The sequence below is a fragment of the Eleutherodactylus coqui genome, chromosome 2 (assembly GCF_035609145.1).
Source record: "Eleutherodactylus coqui strain aEleCoq1 chromosome 2, aEleCoq1.hap1, whole genome shotgun sequence".
NCBI lineage: Eukaryota > Metazoa > Chordata > Amphibia > Anura > Eleutherodactylidae > Eleutherodactylus > Eleutherodactylus coqui.
The window spans coordinates 58,704,207-58,722,218 of NC_089838.1; the positions used below are offsets into that span (position 1 = coordinate 58,704,207).

Below are 18,012 nucleotides of genomic sequence, written 5' to 3' on the forward strand. Positions count from 1 at the left end.
AGACATATGATCAGATTTGACCCCAGCATCTACCCAGTTTACTGCTGCAATCAGAGCTAACTCCCATCACACAGCAGTTGCCTGCATATGCAGCGGTCTCTGCTTCCGATCCTGCTCCATACACCCTTCACAATCACATGGTTAAATTTTATCTCCTTGAGGGCATTTTATTCACATGTTCTATTCGGTTTGCTTGTCCTTTTAACTCTTATCTGGATTTCTGTGAGGTTGGTGATGATGCTTGCACGGGTTTAAAAGTTCGTTTCTGGCTTTAATTTAGTCCAAAATAAACAGTGCAGGCGCTGTGAGCATATAACATGTGCAAATAAATAGAAAACAAATAAAATGCTTTTGGAAAATGTTATATGTCAGGCTTCCACTCAACATAAGGGATCAGTAGAATAGAAGCACATATTGGAGTAAAACCTACACACCACTTCACTTTTGCTAGCAGTGTATTCATTTTGAAATGCAGACATTGGGCTACTGTGGCCTGTCTATTTTGAATGTTCTATAGGCAGAATACTGGCAGCTATAAGCTGTGCCCTGCGTTCTGCTGAGGAGTTATTTTTGATTATTAATAATTTTTATTAAGCGTATCATATGGTTCCTTTATACGGTTAGAGTAGGATATTATCGTTTAGGCCATTTCCTAATACATTGGTTAAGCTACCTGAAAGGCGAGCTTATGTTTTAATCCACGAAATCTAAAATCTTTCTTTTGAGGGCTCAGCAGTTGGAGTATGGTGCTGTACCCGTGCTAAAATATTTGAAAATTACCTAAATTTACAATAAATTGTCTTCTGATCCCAGTAGAACATTTAAAATATGCACAAAGGATTTAATTCTGTTACTAAACCAGATATTGGTTTAAATATACCGTATATACCGGCGTATAAGACGACTTTTGAACCCCGAAAAATCTGCTCTGCAGTCGGGGGTCGTCTTATACGCCGGTAATTCAAAAAAAAAGTGTAAAAAAAAAAAATTCATTACTCACCTGCCCCGGTGTTCTGTCGCGCTCCGGCAGGATGTCGCTCGCTCCGGCAGGCTGTCGCTCGCTCCTCGTCCCCGGCGCAGCATAGCTTTCTGAATGCGGGGCTTGAAATCCCCGCTTCCAGAAAGCTAATACACACGCCGGCAGCCATGACATCATTGAATGGCTGTGATTGGCTAAAGCGCACGTGGCTTCAGCCAATCACACTATTCAATGACATCATTGAATAGTGTGATTGCTAACACGTGCGCCTTCAGCCAATCACAGCCATTCAATGCTGTCATGGCTGCCGGCGTGTGTATTAGCTTTCTGGAAGCGGGGATTTCAAGCCCCGCATTCAGAAAGCTATGCTGCGCCGGGACGAGGAGCGAGCGACAGCCTGCGGGAGCGAGCGACAGCCTGCCGGAGCGAGCGACATCCTGCCGGAGCGCGACAGAACACCGGGGCAGGTGAGTAATGAATTTTTTTTTTTTTCTCCACTGAATACCGGCGTATAAGGTGACAGTTGGGGGGTCGTCTTATACGCCCCGTCGCCTTATACGCCGGTATATACGGTAGGCTCTAGAATGCCTGTGTAGCATAGGAAGGGGGGCACAATTTAAGAAACTCTACTATAAAGTGTCTTTGGTAAATCTGTGACCTCTCCATGATCTAGAAGTCCCTTCATTGGTGAATTGTGCTAAGAGGGGATTTTGCTGACATGGGATTGGTGCGCAGTATCATTTTGTTGGGCCTTTTGAAGTTTCACTTTTTTTTATTTTTTTTTTGTTCCCGCTTTGTCTACCAACAGGAGAGCGGAGGATTCGAGTGCACACGATGTGCCTTCCTGTTGTTCCAGCATTATCCGATGTATATGCTGGGGCTGATGTGCAGGCAGTGATTGGACTGTTGGCAAATATGGGTAGGTATGAAAGTCTAGTAATAAAAATTTAATTTCTTGTTCAAAGACAGTGTTTTAAGATCCTATATGGCAACTGACATAGCAAAAACTGGGCGGACAGTTGTTTGCTTAGGTTTCCTAAGGACTCGTTCACAGTTTTGCTGTCCGTTCGTTATTCGACTAGGGAACGAGCAGTGATGAAACCAAAATTGCTGAATCGCACAATGACCCAAATTATTTAGAACAAATTAGCGATGCAGTTTCATCGTGTATTTTAGCAGAATTCAGTTACGGAATCTCTGAACGCGGATGTGATCAAACCCTAACTTCTGCTTGTCCACTACAAGCCGCTGTGATTTTTGAATATGTTAACATTCGGCTGGACTATTGCATAAGAATTTAATGTATTGTAGAAATAAGTAAGGAGTAAAAAAAGTAAAAATTTTGGCATAGATGTAGGCCATATGTGTTTTGTGTGCTGTTTTTTTTTTGTTTGTTTTTTTTCTAACGAAGATTTTTATTAATTTTCTAATTTTAATGACACTGACGTCTTATCAATCGGCAAATGCAGGTAAATTATTACAGAGAAAAAGGGGTAGGGGAAGGGGAACATAGTGGATGGGGGGGGGACCAGGATTGGGGAAGGGAGGTGCGGCCTGGAAGGGTGCAAGGCCCCTTGTTATGAGGCAGAAACCCAACTTCTAGTTTAGCGGCCATATGTGTTTTAATGCACCACTCGGGCTCTGTAATTTATAAAATGTAGATTTAAGTATATAATCTGAGACCATAAATACTAAAAGTACAATAACATGAACTTCTAAGTGACAGACTGGTACAGGAGGAGTGTCTGGGCCCTCAAGAACTTACAATTACAATGAATGGAGGAAGAAAGATAGAATCTGCTTATAGTGTAGAGGCAGCAGGTTGCTTTTGAAGGTTCAGATCTATCTCTGTTCATGAGCGCTTTTGTATACTTGCCATAGAATACAAATGCCATGAAGACTAATGTCAGGACTTATCCTAATATAACTATTGTTGCTTTCTTAAGCTGTTGACCGATCCATTTCATCAAGTTTGAGTGATGCTCGAGATGCCCTTGTTAACGCCGCAATAGATTCCCTGTCTGCTTACCGTACGTCAGTGCTAACTGTACAACAGCCAGGTCTTCTAGCACCAAACTCGTTGCGTCTCTTCCCGATGTTTGTACTGGCGCTCTTGAAGCAGGTTAGTTCTTTTCTGCTAAAGTTAGTTAATTTTGAACCATTTTTGTTGCATCACTAAGCATACCTGTACTGAATATAACCAATTCATTTAGTACTACTTGGATGTAGATATTAGATTCATTTTCACAAAAGACATTTTAGAGATGAGGAATTGGTTGAAAATTTGCCTCATCTGCACAGCATTTTTGTTGAATACTCAAACTATATCCCTTCATCTGTTGTCTTTTTATAATATTGTTTTTTCACCTACAGAAAGCTTTCCAAACGGGAACAAATGCAAGTTTGGATGAGAGGGTATTCTCCATGTGTCAGATCAAGAGTCAACCGCTGGCGTACCTGATGCTTATGATACATCCTAACTTGTACAGAGTAGATAATCTATCTGATGAGGTGAGTGTTTAATTGTACTATCTCATACTTTCTAAGGAGAATCTATCTGGGTAAGCAGTTTGTCTCGTGATGGGTCAGAGGTTTGCTTGACAGCTCACCATTCAGAGGTTCTGGATCCTTCTACAAAAGGTTCTAAACAGATATTACTTAAAGTGCTAGAAGACATTCAGCTACGAAGTCTATGATGATGACCATAACCTTATTAGCATATATCAGAATAAAGTGTAAATCCAAATCATTTTACTCTGTCTAAAAATGCATAGTTGTAGGCTTTTCTAAAACGGTGGGTTTTCAGGTTGCTTTTTAAAGGTCATGGAGAGTCTGATCATCTGGGATAATGAGTTCCAGAGTATGTGATGCATAAAAGAAATCCTGCTGGCGATTGGAGTGCAGCAAAAGAGGTCTTCTCCCCTCATGTAATCTCAGGTTAGGTCACATGTATGGAGGAAATACGTTGTAGACCACCTTATATAGTATCATTAATATTTCAATCCGGGTAGAGTGAAATGGCAAAAGAAAATGAATTCTGTTTTCACCATGTTAACCCTTAAGGGTGCAGCCTTCCTCTTTTTTCCAATATTGGTTTCCCCTTCCCATTTTTAAAAAATCGTAACTTGTTTGTTTTTATTTTTTCATAGTCGTAGCTAGTGAGAGGGCTTGTTTTTGTAGTTTTCAATGGTACTATTTAATGTACCATATAATCTGAAAACAGAAAAACAGAAAAAAATTTTTTATGTGGAGTGAAGTGGAAAACCATCTTTGGAGGGGGTGGGATCAAACTTACACAGTGTGCAATAATGACATAACTTCGCTTGGTCAGCATGATTACGACAATACCAAATTTAGAGTTTTTTTCTGGACTGCCTTTAAAAAAAAAAATCTTCAAAAAAATTTGCTGCTGTCATCTTCTGACTGCTAGCCACAAAGTTTTTAGGCACCTCTTGAGATCTGTAACTTTTTTTTTTTTTTTTTTACTCCTTTTTCATATAGCATATACATTTCTCAGCACTGTATAGCAATTATCATTTTGTTAGCTCTTGTGGTATGCTAGAAATAGTAAACATTATACTAATTGTGAATATGTGCACATGTTGCTGCTTTATTGGCAGTATGAATAACACTGTAATTTTCCTGCAGGGAGCCCTTAACATCAATGACAAAACAATACCTCAGCCACCTATTCTTCAGTTGTCTGTAGAAAAGCTAAGCAGAGATGGAGTCTACCTAATGGATGCCGGCACGGTATGATTCTGGTCTTTTTATAAGCTTGTTTTACTGAAGAACAACATATTAATAGAAACCATTACCGTTACAATGTATTACATTTTTCAATAAGTGTGATAGGTGTAATATTATAAAGGAAGGTATTACATAGATTAGAGTCACAAAATACATAGAATTCTGATATGGATACTGATCGTTTCTTGTAAGAAGGGGAAAGAAGGCGTTTCAAGAGATCAAGAATTATGTTACCAGAGAGGTGATATATATTACAGATGTAAATATTAGTTTGGCAATAGTGAACATTAATTAGATCTAAGGATAAGTGATATTATTTGATAGTATTATGAAGTTGCAAGATGATCTAGTAAGTATTGGAGAGAATTTTGAGTAATCGCAGGACTTCGTGGAAGTCTGAACAGATACAACGAACGTATGATACACTCAGATTAGAGGATACAAAGATGTTTTGAATAAAATGTTGCCGATGTAACTCCATGTTCAGCCCAATATTCAGAGTCAGGGAATCTTAAAAAGGTGGGGAAACCTCTGTTATTCCATAAAGTATTTGTTTCCAAAGTTTAGATGGTAATTCTTGATATTTTGACACTTATATTTGAATGGCCAGTTTATGAATGAGTAAAATATGTCTAGTTTATATTTTCTAAAACTGAGCATGGAATATTGGAGGTGGAGTATTGTATTAAGTGGTGGTCTGCATTGGGAAGGGGTTCATTTGATACCCAGTGTCTTAAATATCGTAGTTGTCCTGCAATATAATCTAGTTTTAAAATCCAGTAAAGCCGTCCCTGCTAAGTCTTTGGGGCTTTGTAGTGTTTCAGTTTGAATTTTATGTCGAGTTTCCCCATAAAAAAGAAGATAAGGAATTTATGGTATTAAAGAATTGCTGTGGTAATAGAAGTGTGTTCTATGTTGTGTAGGAGTTAAATAATAATCTTAATAATCTTTATTTGTATAGCGCCAACTTATTCCGCAGCGCTTTAATATTTTAACATTTCTTTGGTTCATTTTGAGGGGAAAAAAAACTCACACTTGAACACACAGTTTAAACTACGTTATGGGAATCAAAGGTTGGGGAACGCGGTGCCCGGAGAGCGCTGATCTATACTCTGAGCCCCGTTCCTGTACTGTTGTCAATGACTATGCAAATAGCATTAGGTAAACAGATGCAGCCTGCCAAACATTAATTTGGCACATGGCTACATCCGTGTTTTTACTTACCTGTTGTAAAGTTCACTCTAGGATGAAAACTTCTTTTACTTGACTGTACTTGCTTGCAGTCATACTTTGCATGAAAATATTTCACAACTGTACTTTGAAGTTTAATAACCTTTTTTTATTTAAGGCTGCCTGTCTACGGGCATAGCGATATCCCTCGGTGGATCTCCACCGCGAGAGCTGCCGCCGGGGAGCAGGAGCCAACTGACAGTTCTCCGCACTGAGCCTGACAGATAAGCTCACTGCGGAGAATCGCTATGATTCTCCGCTCGTGGACAGAAGGGCTGCGCTTTGCATAGCAACGCTATGGAAAGCGTTCATTACTTTTCCCGTGGCCGGATTATTGCCGCGGGGAACGCAATGAAAATACGCCCGTGGAGAGGCAGCCGTAAGCAGAGTCTCTTCCATGCAAAAATCATCTTATATAAATAATACAAGTAGCAGCCTGAGTACCAACGGGACAGTTTGGTCCTGTTGGCCTTATTAAGGGGTTTGTAAAGTTTAGCTTTTCTAGTGTGACTCTGGAGGAGCCCTATGAAATGTATTGGTCACCCATTGAATTTTATAAACTGCCTCAGTGCCCCAGCTTTCCTTTAGCTGGACTGCTGGGAACTTTAAAGGGGTTATCCAGGGACATAGTGTAACACAAGCTTGCCGAGCTTGCAGTAGTAAAATAACAGACTACATACTCTGTCTACCTTACCCCGCTGCTGCTGGCTGTCTGGTTCCTGTTGAATTTCATTTTCGGGAGGGGAGTGATGAAGACCCTACCTGGGTCACATGAGCTCTGCAGCTATTCACAGTCTGAAGGGATTCGCATTGTCCTTTTGTCAAAGACTACATTGCCAGCTCCTGGTAGGGAAGATCAGTGGTGGCCGGAGAGGTTGCCGAAGGGTGAATGTTGTTTACTGCTTTGTGTAACACTCTTTCCCTGGATACCCCCTTTAAGTACTACTTTATTGGCTGATCAGGTTGCTTCGGGGTCATTCCTAAACAAGGAAAGTCCAAATCAGTCCAGGTGCTACCAAAACTTGCTATTGAAATACAGGTGCTACCCAACAATTGGCTGTGATCTGCGTGTGATTTTACAGTGGATCAATCACAATGTGCATAGCCATGCTAATTGGTAATATCCCTGACAGCCACACACAATGGGCTTATGTGTTGGCAAACTTATGTCACAATTTCTACAGTTAGATTAGTTGAAGGAGATGATCATCAATCCATATATAGGTGTAAATTTGACAGATATATTCCTACAATTTGGGAGTCTGTCACCACACTCTCCCTTAGAGAATACTACAACTTAAAATGAACTGATTTTGTAATAAAATTGATAGATAAAATATGTAGTTGTCTTCCTCTTAATGTAATTGTTTTATTGGCTGTTTAGATTATGCTGCTGTGGGTGGGCCGCAACTGTAACCAGAATTTCTCCACTCAAGTTCTTGGAGTTGCTAACTACTCGGCATTATCTCAAGACATGGTAAGTTCGCAGGTTTTCCGATGCTCCTATTTATAGTACCTGAGTATTTTCTGGTGTTGAGTTTTTGGATATCCCTTCAAAAAATGTGTTTTCTGTGGTTAGTAACTTTCATTCGCTACTAACTAACCAGTAGTAAAACACGAGTAAAAAAAAAAAAAAAACCAGGTAAACATTGTTAATTTTTCCCATAAAGGTAGCAAAATTTGGCTTCTACCTCATGGGGTTGGTTGCCTTCCCCTGGATCTATTTTGGGGGGTAATAGGCTAAACTGGATGGGCACATGTTTTTGTTCAGCCTAGCATACTACGTATGTAATTATAATGCATTGTTTTCTATTGTGAGCAGACTCAGCTTCCTGAACTGGATACAGCTGAATCTATTAGACTGGTAGCTTTTATCGCCTGGCTTCGGGAGCAAAGACCTTTCTTCCCAACATTACATATAATCGGGTAAGTGAGAAATACATCACTATATTATAGTTGATTTAATGTACGGCTTGTCAGTGACTGCATCTTCACATCCTTTCCCTCTTGGTAGTGTTAGTCCCTGTTCTCATCATGGTAATGGCTTCCATTTGATATGTTGACTGGAAGATTGTCCTGGCGTTCATCTCCGACAGAAGCCTGTGACACGTTCCACTGCGTAGGCGTTTAGTGGAATATATCATAGGCCCCACTGAGTAAAAGAGGAAAAAATGTACATGTTATAACGTCCATGTTTGTTTTTCCCTTCATACTGTTGTATGTATTAACATAATCTACTATAGTCCATACCTTTTTTTTTTTTGTGGTATGGAAGCCCTATTATGAATACTTTGCGTGTATGCTAGGGAAATCTCCCAATGTCGTGAACAAAGCCTTACACTAAACAGGAAATTGAATATCATGGAATAATTGTTTGACTTCTTTCCTCATTGTAATGTATTTGTATTGGGAACTCTGTACTTGGAGTCAAAAACTTTAAGGTTCTGTCATTCAACTAGTCCTTTCAACAACATTTTTTTAATGGATTTCTCCAATTCACATAATAGAACCCTGTCTTATATTGGGCAATTCGCGGCTTATTTTTATGTTTTATTAATGCTATCTCTGTGATTCTAGCAATGCCCTTGTTTTCTTCAGAGATTTTTTTTCTAGTCTGCATTGCAAAATTTTAAAGAACCATTTATTTCCAAGCAGAGCTGCTCTTGTTTGTTTTTCGATTTTACCATTTCTAGTGCGAGATTTCCTGGCCTAGGGCCCCTTCACACAGAGAATGATTATCGTTCCAAAAAATCGTTGGATAATGTCTTCTGAACGATTATCGTTCAAATTCGCAACCCCTTCATTTGAGATTACATGATCTTGTGTTTGCATGGGTTTAATTGTGCCCATGAAATTTGCCCATATGTGTTATTAAAATGGAGAAAATAAATGATGAGCCCCAGTAGAGAGAGGGACTGATTTTTTTGAATTTTGTGACACTCATTAAAGCGCCGTAAAATATGTTGGCACCATATATGCAACAGTTAATGGAAGTGAAGTTCTTACTGTAAGCTATCATGTATTATAAAGAGTAAACACCTTTTGTGTACAGAAATGTCCCTAAGAGTCCTGGCAGTGTATGATTGACTAATTGTCTTTTCTTCTAAGGGATGAGAGTCCTTTAAAGTCTACTTTCCTTCAAAACTTGATTGAAGACAGAACAGAATCGGCCTTATCATACTATGAGTTTCTTCTTCATCTCCAGCAACAAGTGAACAAGTAAAAAAACAAACTTGCACTAAACAAGTGTGCATGAGAATGAATCTATCCCAACAGTATCACATACCGTGGCCTGGAGCTACATCCGCATCGCTAAGGCCTAGGCCTCATGAAATAAGATGTGCATACACTGTGATTTCAGCAAAAATAATCTCCAGATCATACATGGGTACAGATATGTGCAAGCACACAAGCTATTTTCAATAGAGTATAAGGAAAACTAAGAATTCAGACATGCCTTTTGTACCTGGTGTCTACCAGAACTGCTGAAAATCTGTTATTTGCTTTCAGATAGGTGATTGTAGCCCTTATGCAGAAGCCTGTATTGGCACCATGAGGTTTCTACAGCATTCAGGAGGTGAAAGACATTTAAGAATATAAAGTCAGATCTTACTGTGGAAAACAGATTTTATTTTTTCCCTTTTTTTTTTTTTTTTGCATTTTATTTTGCTGCTAGATTTTTGAAATTTAACTAGCTGAAATACAAGTTGCTGCTATGACAAACTGCTTTGTACTCACATGTATATGTGTAAATGTTTTCATAAACTGGCAAAACTTTACCTGTGTAGAAGATTATGTATTTACAGCCGGCCATAAAAGTAGTTTTCATCTGTAGACTTTTATTCCTATAATTTTGTTGCCATTATTATGGCTTAAAAACCTACAGGGATTGAAATGTAGTTATGTAGCAAGCCTTCATGCAAAGTGTATTATCAGAAACCTCTAAGGCGGAAAACCCATCGTCGGCAGGCAGTTCTTGGGATTTTCGGCACCTAAATTCGAACAAACCTTCTCCTTAGCACGTTGTCTTCTCTCGTGACTCTCATTGTGTTGAAAGGAAGTGATGAGGTTGTGTCGGACCTCGGCCAACTGTTACTGCTTGCTAATAACTAATCTCTGCAGGTTTTTCTAATGGGGTCCTGCATATGAGAAAGGAGTAAAGTGGACCGTATAACTAAAACTACAATCTCCCAAAATGTAGCCAATCTGTACGGTTTTGGTTTTGTTTTTTTTTTGTATGAATGATTCCACCAACAACATGCCAGACTAAACTGGCTGATGAGGAACGAGGTTCGAAAAGAAGTGTAAGAAACCACACTGGGCTTGCGCAAAGTGGCTAATCAGCTGACAACAGCCAACTTTTCCAACATGATGGATCACATTTTTGGCAGACTGATGTGAGATGTCAGCCATGACAAAAAATAGTTCACTTTTTTTTTTTTATTTTATGTATGTCCCATTCCCTATCAGTGGTTGGCCAAGAATGACCATTTTAGGTGACACTTACCTTATATGTATAGGCAGTTTTAGAGGGGAGGGTGTTATGGTTCTCTGGAAGTGCCACCAGAAGGTCTTTGAATTGAGTCATGGAGTTCTACTTCTGGCAAGTTTTGGTAACAGAACACATGCTGTGAATACTAAGTGAAGTTATCTGACACAGAAGCCATTTGTATTTTAGCAATAGTTTGCATCTAAGTTTTGCAAAGTAGGCAATGATCAAAAAAGGATGTTTATTATTACACATTGGCCAAACTTAGTGCTAACAATTAATGATCTATATGCAAGTGCATGTCCATTGCTACAATTTTGTTCCTCCTCTAGGACCAAAGTTAAGTAATTTTTGTGCATTCTGTGTAACGACATTATTATTATTATAGTCATACATAACACTGTGCATATATGTGTGGTGTTTTGAAGAAGGCATAGATTTGCTTGATGAACAAAAGGTAAACGTTATATGCACTACAATGGGGTTAACAGCTCATATGTGCGATTACATAGGCATTCAGCAATACATCTGAATTCATATGTTTTAACTTTTAGAATTTCAACTAATGCCAATCACAGCTAAAGTTTGTTTTTTTTGTTTTTCCTTTTTTTTTATCTATGATAAAATCTTGGATTCTATCAGCCTGCACATGTTAAGGAATACAAAGCCATTTTGTTGCTCATACCAATGCCCATGTTATACATTGGGAGTATGGTATTAAATATTGGGGAGAAAACAATGTTGGAAATGAAAATCTAAAAACAAGCTGAAATGCTTATTCCCAATCAACATTGATAAAATGACACAGAATTGCTACCACTTTGGCATTAGAGGAATAGACTTCTAACTGCAAATTGTCAGAACACATTAGATTTCTTTGTTTAGCAAGAAGTCTTTCCGCTATCCTTGTCATTTTTTTTTAATGATTTGGCACAACTTTCTATATTCTTGGTTAATTTATTGTAATGTGGAAAGGTAGAACAAAGATATGTGAAACAGATTCTGATTTTCCTTGTTTTAATAAAAATGCACCTTTTTATTCTGAATTTCATATTAATAAAGTTTTTAAAGATCAAGTAACACTTCCACAGTTGTATGCATATTTAGCCATCATTTTAAAAGAAGCCACTGCCGGTTGTCTGGCCAGCATTGTTTACTCGAACTCTAACATGGAGATGAAACAAAAAAGGTTTCTTTCGATGCTTAGACCACTTGAGATCTGGTTAGTGACCAAGCAAATAATTGTTTCAATTCGAGTTGCTGTTGAACTAGATTTTAAACAACGGTTTAGTCCAATGTCCTTCCTAAGTTTGGGTTATGAAAAAATTATCGCCTCCTCTCTTGTTCCCATTTTCCCTCTTTTTTTTATTTTTTATTTTTAAATCCTTTTCTGAGCTTCAGAAAGGAGAGGGTCGGCAAGTGCTGGTGAGTGATGTTACCAGCTTGTGCCCACCACTCTATTTGCTTTCACTGTGCTGACCTTTAATTACAGGTGACTGCACAGTATAATGAGTATTTTTTGGACTACGGCTTTCCCCGTGAAGCGACCACTATGACTGCCTATGGAATTTGAGGTAGCGACTTAAAGCTGCTACTGTGCTCTTACTCCTGGGCAATACTATAGCTGTTCAACCCAACAGAATTTTCAGAGCAACTTCTTGCTTTAATTTATGTGGACTGTGCATTTTAAGGTTGACCGTAACTAGAAAAGCTTTACTTTGTCATATCTTTCAATGGAATGCAACGAAATCGGCTGCCAGAATCATTTGAAGGCAGAGCAGAAGACACACTGAATTACACTATAATAATGACACTTATGCCCAATCGGATATCTTAGATTTATTGTATAGAAATATTTTGTGGACTGCGTTAAATCTCACATTTATAATAGGGCTTTTTAGCACTTGAAAGAAGATCTTTGTTTCCAGAAACAGTGTGACGCTTGTCCATATAATGCATCTGGGATTTCAGCTCATCAATACTGGACACAACTGTTTTATTCCAGAAAGGGAGCCATTCTTTAGTCCTTTTCTGTCTCTGTGTAGACAACAGGGCGCACTAGAATTGAAGGCGTAGCACAACAAAAGTCTTATGTGGCCTCACGCTGCAAATGTTCAGTTGCTTATGCTAACCGTGCACGTAAGATTGCTTATCTCCCGGGGTGCAAGGACTGGGCTTTTTTAAAGCAGACTCAAATGACCCAATTTGTATGGCCATCTTTAGATCATTAGATTCATTACATAGAATATTATTTGTAGGTTTCCAATGTTTTACTGCCTTTCCAGCGGTATATCTGTGCTGTTTGGATAGTACAAGTTTATGCCCAAATTATAAGAATTGGACTGGGTCAGTGTATCAAGTCAATTGTTGTACCATTCAGCAGAATGAAGGTTCATGGTAGTCTCTAATGCATTTTTACTGCGTATAATGAGGATTTGAGTTTGGACAAGAAGAACATCTTGCCTTACAGCACAGAGACACACATGTTCCTTTTTGTAAAATACCCCTTAAAATTGGTATAATAGAAATTGTACAGTTAATTTAGTGTATGTATGTATGTAATGCATTCTAGGTATATTTTAATATAGTTAAAGCTCAAGCCAAAGAGGAAAAGGCCTCCTGCTGAGTTCTTGCATTATTGGATAGTTTGAACACATTCTTTGACAGTGTGAAATGGTTTAAATTTGGCCTGGATCCAGACAGGGCAGTTCAGTAATGGATTTCAGATTTGTAATGCATTGATTTATTACTAAACTGCGTGTCAAATGATGCACCATCAATAACAAAGGAACCCTTTCACTTTCCTCGCTCACTTGGCGCATGAGGATCCATAAGAAAGTTGATGTACTGAGATCGGGAGGGGTTTTTTGCTCTACTATACTTGCGTTAAACTGCTGTAGTGCGTCAAGGTAGCACAAGCCAACTTTCTGTGCTGCTCCATGAGAAAGTGAAGAAGGGGGCTTCTGGAAGTTCTAAACTTTAACACTTCTATGAAGTTTAGAGTATTTGATGTCTGAGGTATGGTCAACCACTAGAAACCAGTTTAAAGGTCTGTGCCCACTCACTTGATAAATCGTAACACTACAGAAGTTCTTTTTCTGCTTGTCAAGTTGCCTTTGCTTTTGCAAACACTGCTCCCTTGGGTTATATTTGGTATTGCAGCTGAGTCTCATACATTTCATCCATGTTTATTTGAATATCGTACATAGCCAATGTGACAGGGTTCTGCTATTTCTAGGCGCAAGCTGCCATGTTTTCCTAATCTCCTATAACTGCTTTTTGCCCGATCAGATTTTGCTTAGGTCAGCAGTATGATTTCTCTCAGGCCGTTTATATTATGTACTTGACATAGGAGGCATCATTTAACCAATATATTATGAGCATGCTGTACTGTATGTTCAGAGTGCATTAATCCAGCGAATTTTTATGAATAAAATTACTAGCCGCTTGAGGGTACATTCTGGCCAGATATCAAATGTGCATATAAAATTTGATGCCGGCAAGGAAACTGCTCTAATTATAGTATATATGAGATAAAAGTAAGATATTGATATTAGATTTACTGATTCCATCCGATATTTGTGTACTGCTGTCTTAATATTTAAGATTTTTGAATGTATATACGATCAGCTGTCAGGCAATATCACACAACCGCAGCAAATACTGGTAGTTAGAAAACTAGACAGCCATCTTTTGTTTGTTAAATTGCTCTGGACTGTAGCTTTCAAACTCGACTGCTATCTCTGACCACCTGTGTACCAAAATGTAAAATCAAGTAACCTTATAAAAAAAATTATGTATTCTGCCACAGGTAGAGGAAAATGCTGCCCTCTGTTGGCAGGGAAAATGTTATATTTATCATATCCTTTAATTGACAACAGCTCAGTTGTAGAAGTTAAACTGAATCCAATTCCACATTAATGTATATAACACTTGTTATTCATTTCTAGTAAGTATGAATTTTGTAAAGTAGTGTAATATTTGTAACATTAAAATCATATCTGTAGGAGGCGGAAAATCTTTGAATTAAGAATAGAGAACACTTCACCTCTTAATGAGAAAAATATTGAGACAAGTTACTTGTCTTTATTTTTACAGTTTGTACTGTAATTTTCTGTTCCTGTAAAAAGTCATTTGTAGCATATGCAAATGATTATTTTATCTGTGCTAATTTATGAGACTTGGCAATTTAATAAAGATACTGAAAATGTTGTGATCCTTTTTAATGGCCTGTTTTGTTATCCCCAATACATGCTCTTCAGATTGCATTTTTCTTTTTTTTGAGAGATTCATTTTATTTGGGTAGCACACATTTTCTTTTTTAAATTTGATTCCTAGTAAATAGATTAGTTACCCTTTCCAATCCACTTTTGGATTAATGGTTTCCTAGGGGGCTTGTTTCTGCTTTTATTGAAGAAGGCCATCTGCTGGCTAAAGCCAGTAACCTACACCATACGACACGTCGGAGCCGGTAGCGGAGCTGGCAGTAGAATACAGTAAGTATACCCTGTCTTACATCTTCCGACATCAGAGCTGGGCAAGCTTCAGTGATTTATGTAGGAAGATGTCTGACAGTTGACATGAAAGAGTTAAGTTACATTTTCAGGTGGCATTATGAATTGCATGAAAAGTCCAGTTTTTACTACATGTGATTCTATCAATATTACAATATATGTTTCCTTGTATTAAATTAATGGCAGAAAAAGGCTAGCTGGTTCATCTAGTCTGCTCTTATATTTATCCTAAAACACAAAAGATTTGTTTTTTATTTTGGGAGATAAATAAATATATGCACTGTCTAAAAAAAAAAATCAAGTATGTAGGACTTGCCCTTTTGTTGCAAAACTCTGCATACCGTTACATCTCAGGCACATATGCAAATGATTAGAGTTGTGTGATTAGATGAACGGCCTTGCCACCTGAGGCCCTAAAAGTGGTTCCATCTTGGCCTCTCAAAAGGGCTCCGTGGCTACTTGAGTGTAGTAGTCCTTTTTTTTTCCACTTGTGTAGAGCTTATTGATCACTAGACATGCCTCTATGGTACAATCAAAGAGATTTCGCCTTATTAATAGTTGGAGAAGGGGTAATAATTTTAATGCACAAAGTTTGATGGTCATATCAGGGAATTGCCCGCTGCCTGGTCCTTTGTGACCAGGCAGGAGCTGTTGGAACCAGTGGGTGCATGAGGGCAAGCACACAAGGCGACCAGCCTCAGGCTGCCCTCGACAGACCACCAGTAAAAAGGACAATCTGATTGTCAAAGCACGAGTATCTCCAATTATTCCATTGTCTGCCATCCAAAGACAGTTTGCACCATCATTTCAGGCCCCTGTGTCTGTTGAAACAATTTCCATGTGCTTGGCTGAAGGACATTTAGTCACACTGCACCCATTACATGTACTGCCTTCGACACCCACCCACTGTCTCCTCCATTTGCAGTGCTGTCATGAATGACAAAACTGCCCTTCTACAGTGGATCTGGGTTGTCTTCTGTGACAAATCCAGGTTTAGTTTGGGTACTGACAGCGGCCGTAGTCATGTCTGAAAACCTAGGGGTGAGCGCCTAAATCCTGCTTTTAGAGGAGTAGATAAACTGGACAGCACCTCTTGTAGGTAAACAGTTGAAGGTATACCTGGGATAGTTTGTGATCAAAAACACAGAAAAGTATAGAGGAATTGTGGTAGTCACAAGTGGGGGAAAACCTTGTCCCAAGGGGGGACATCAGTCTAGGGGATTGTACCTCCAGAAACAGTGACAAATGGAAAAGAAAAAAGTGACTCCTGCGCTCAGGGTAACCCATGTGGTACCGACTGTGACTGCCTAAAAGGGACACGTATGGGTGTATGGACCAGTGTAGTCCGTGCAGTATAAAGGAAGGAGACAGAGCTCTCTGTGCTAAAATAAATGTCTATTAATTTGTACAGGGCTCCAGACGTCAGTGCATTTCAACGCGTTTCAGAGCTAAAACGCTCCTTTCTCCAGCACAAATTAACGAGGTCCGTGTCGCTCAAGTGTCAGAGCTCTAGAGCGACACGTGACAGTTGATTACCCCTAGTAGTTGTACAAGTGACAATAGCAGGTCAACGGTATGGTCAGGACATTCTGCAGCTAAGTGTTGCCGGCTTCCAAGACACATTTTCCAGCAGGATAATGCTCGGCCGCATGCACACAGGTGCCACAGGAATTCCTCCACAACATTGTCACACTACCATAGCTGCCCGGTCACCAGAAATATCGCCAATAGAACATTTATGGGGCCAACTTAGACAGCCTACAAATTTGCATGATCTAGAGGCTTGGTTATAACAAATGTGGACCATTATGCTGCAGGATACCATACGGAACCTGTATACCTCCATGCCCGCCCGTATCACATCTTGTATCCAAGCTAGAGGCGGTACAACAGCCTCCATGCCCGCCCATATTGTATATAAGCTAGAGCCTGTACAATAGTACTACGTCCTCCATTCAAGTGTTCAGTTTTCCGTAATAAATTCTTTTGCTCTATTATTGAAATCACATATCAATGTTCATCATAAATTTCGTTCTGTTCTGACAACTCCTAGGTGCATGATTATTTTTTTACAAATGTATATATAGTCCATCAACATCTAATATTAGGTCCAGAACGAGTTGAAAATATCGTAGGTTGAAACCATAATGCTATGAATATCTAGTAATTCATTCTGAAGCCTCCAAAATGAAGATTAAAGGGGTACTCCTACCTTAGCATTTCAGGACTGAGATGGGACACTCGTACCTGTTTATCGACCCCCTTGCTGAGTGTTAAGGAAACAGTTGAGGTAGCAGCCTTCTGCCATTTCCTTTTCTCCTATTGAAGTGAATGGAAGTTATCTAAGCCGCATATCACAGTGCACAATGTGTCCATAACTCCTGTGTTACAGAAACCGCATTATCTTTTCTCCTTGGGGAGAACACCTAGACAGCATAGCATGCTGTGCTACACTAATTCCATAGTGTTACGGCAAAAATGTATGACTGTTTAAGGAAAGCTGAGTGTACCTTGTGAATGACGTCATATGACCCATGCTACGGCGATAGTCTGCTGAGGGACAGCAGTGTGCCCTGTGACTGAAATCCAGGTGGCCCATGCAGTAGGGCTGCCCACACCAAGACTTCAATACGTCATATGATGGAGGAATTAAATGACAGAGCACACACCATTATGGATTCGTCAAAGAATTCCAACCTGATGGCTATCAGGCATCTTTATAGCCCCCTTACATTGGGGTGTCACAACATCATTGGACAATTAATTATTGGTTAGTTTTCAATCCAACATTTTCATAGGTCAATTTAACACTTCTTCGTGTTTTCCTGGCTTAAAAAGTCATCTTATACGGCGGAAAATACGGTATTCAGTCCATGACTACTTTACATTTCATTATTATATTATTCTATTGGTTAATAAAGGCATCAACGCTGCCTATTAGTTATATCTTGATATTCTTGGTACAGCATCTAAGCCAAATGTGGAACCTTCTTGATACTCTTATCTTATCTTGACATATGTCTTTCAGTACATACAGAAATTAGATAAGT

At 39.0% G+C, this 18,012-nt stretch overlaps 1 protein-coding gene across 1 annotated transcript in view; it reads left to right on the forward strand.

Annotated features, from left to right (window-relative positions):
* Window positions 1-14,669, forward strand: part of SEC24A (SEC24 homolog A, COPII coat complex component) — an 84,760-nt gene extending 70,091 nt beyond the window's left edge. The window contains exons 17-23 of the mRNA XM_066591023.1: window positions 1,788-1,898; window positions 2,926-3,101; window positions 3,353-3,490; window positions 4,628-4,732; window positions 7,344-7,436; window positions 7,782-7,885; window positions 9,068-14,669. Coding sequence (XP_066447120.1) covers window positions 1,788-1,898; window positions 2,926-3,101; window positions 3,353-3,490; window positions 4,628-4,732; window positions 7,344-7,436; window positions 7,782-7,885; window positions 9,068-9,182 — 842 coding nt within the window. The 3' untranslated portion in view covers window positions 9,183-14,669. The remainder of the gene's footprint in view (window positions 1-1,787; window positions 1,899-2,925; window positions 3,102-3,352; window positions 3,491-4,627; window positions 4,733-7,343; window positions 7,437-7,781; window positions 7,886-9,067) is intronic.
* Window positions 14,670-18,012: the final 3,343 nt, after the last annotated feature.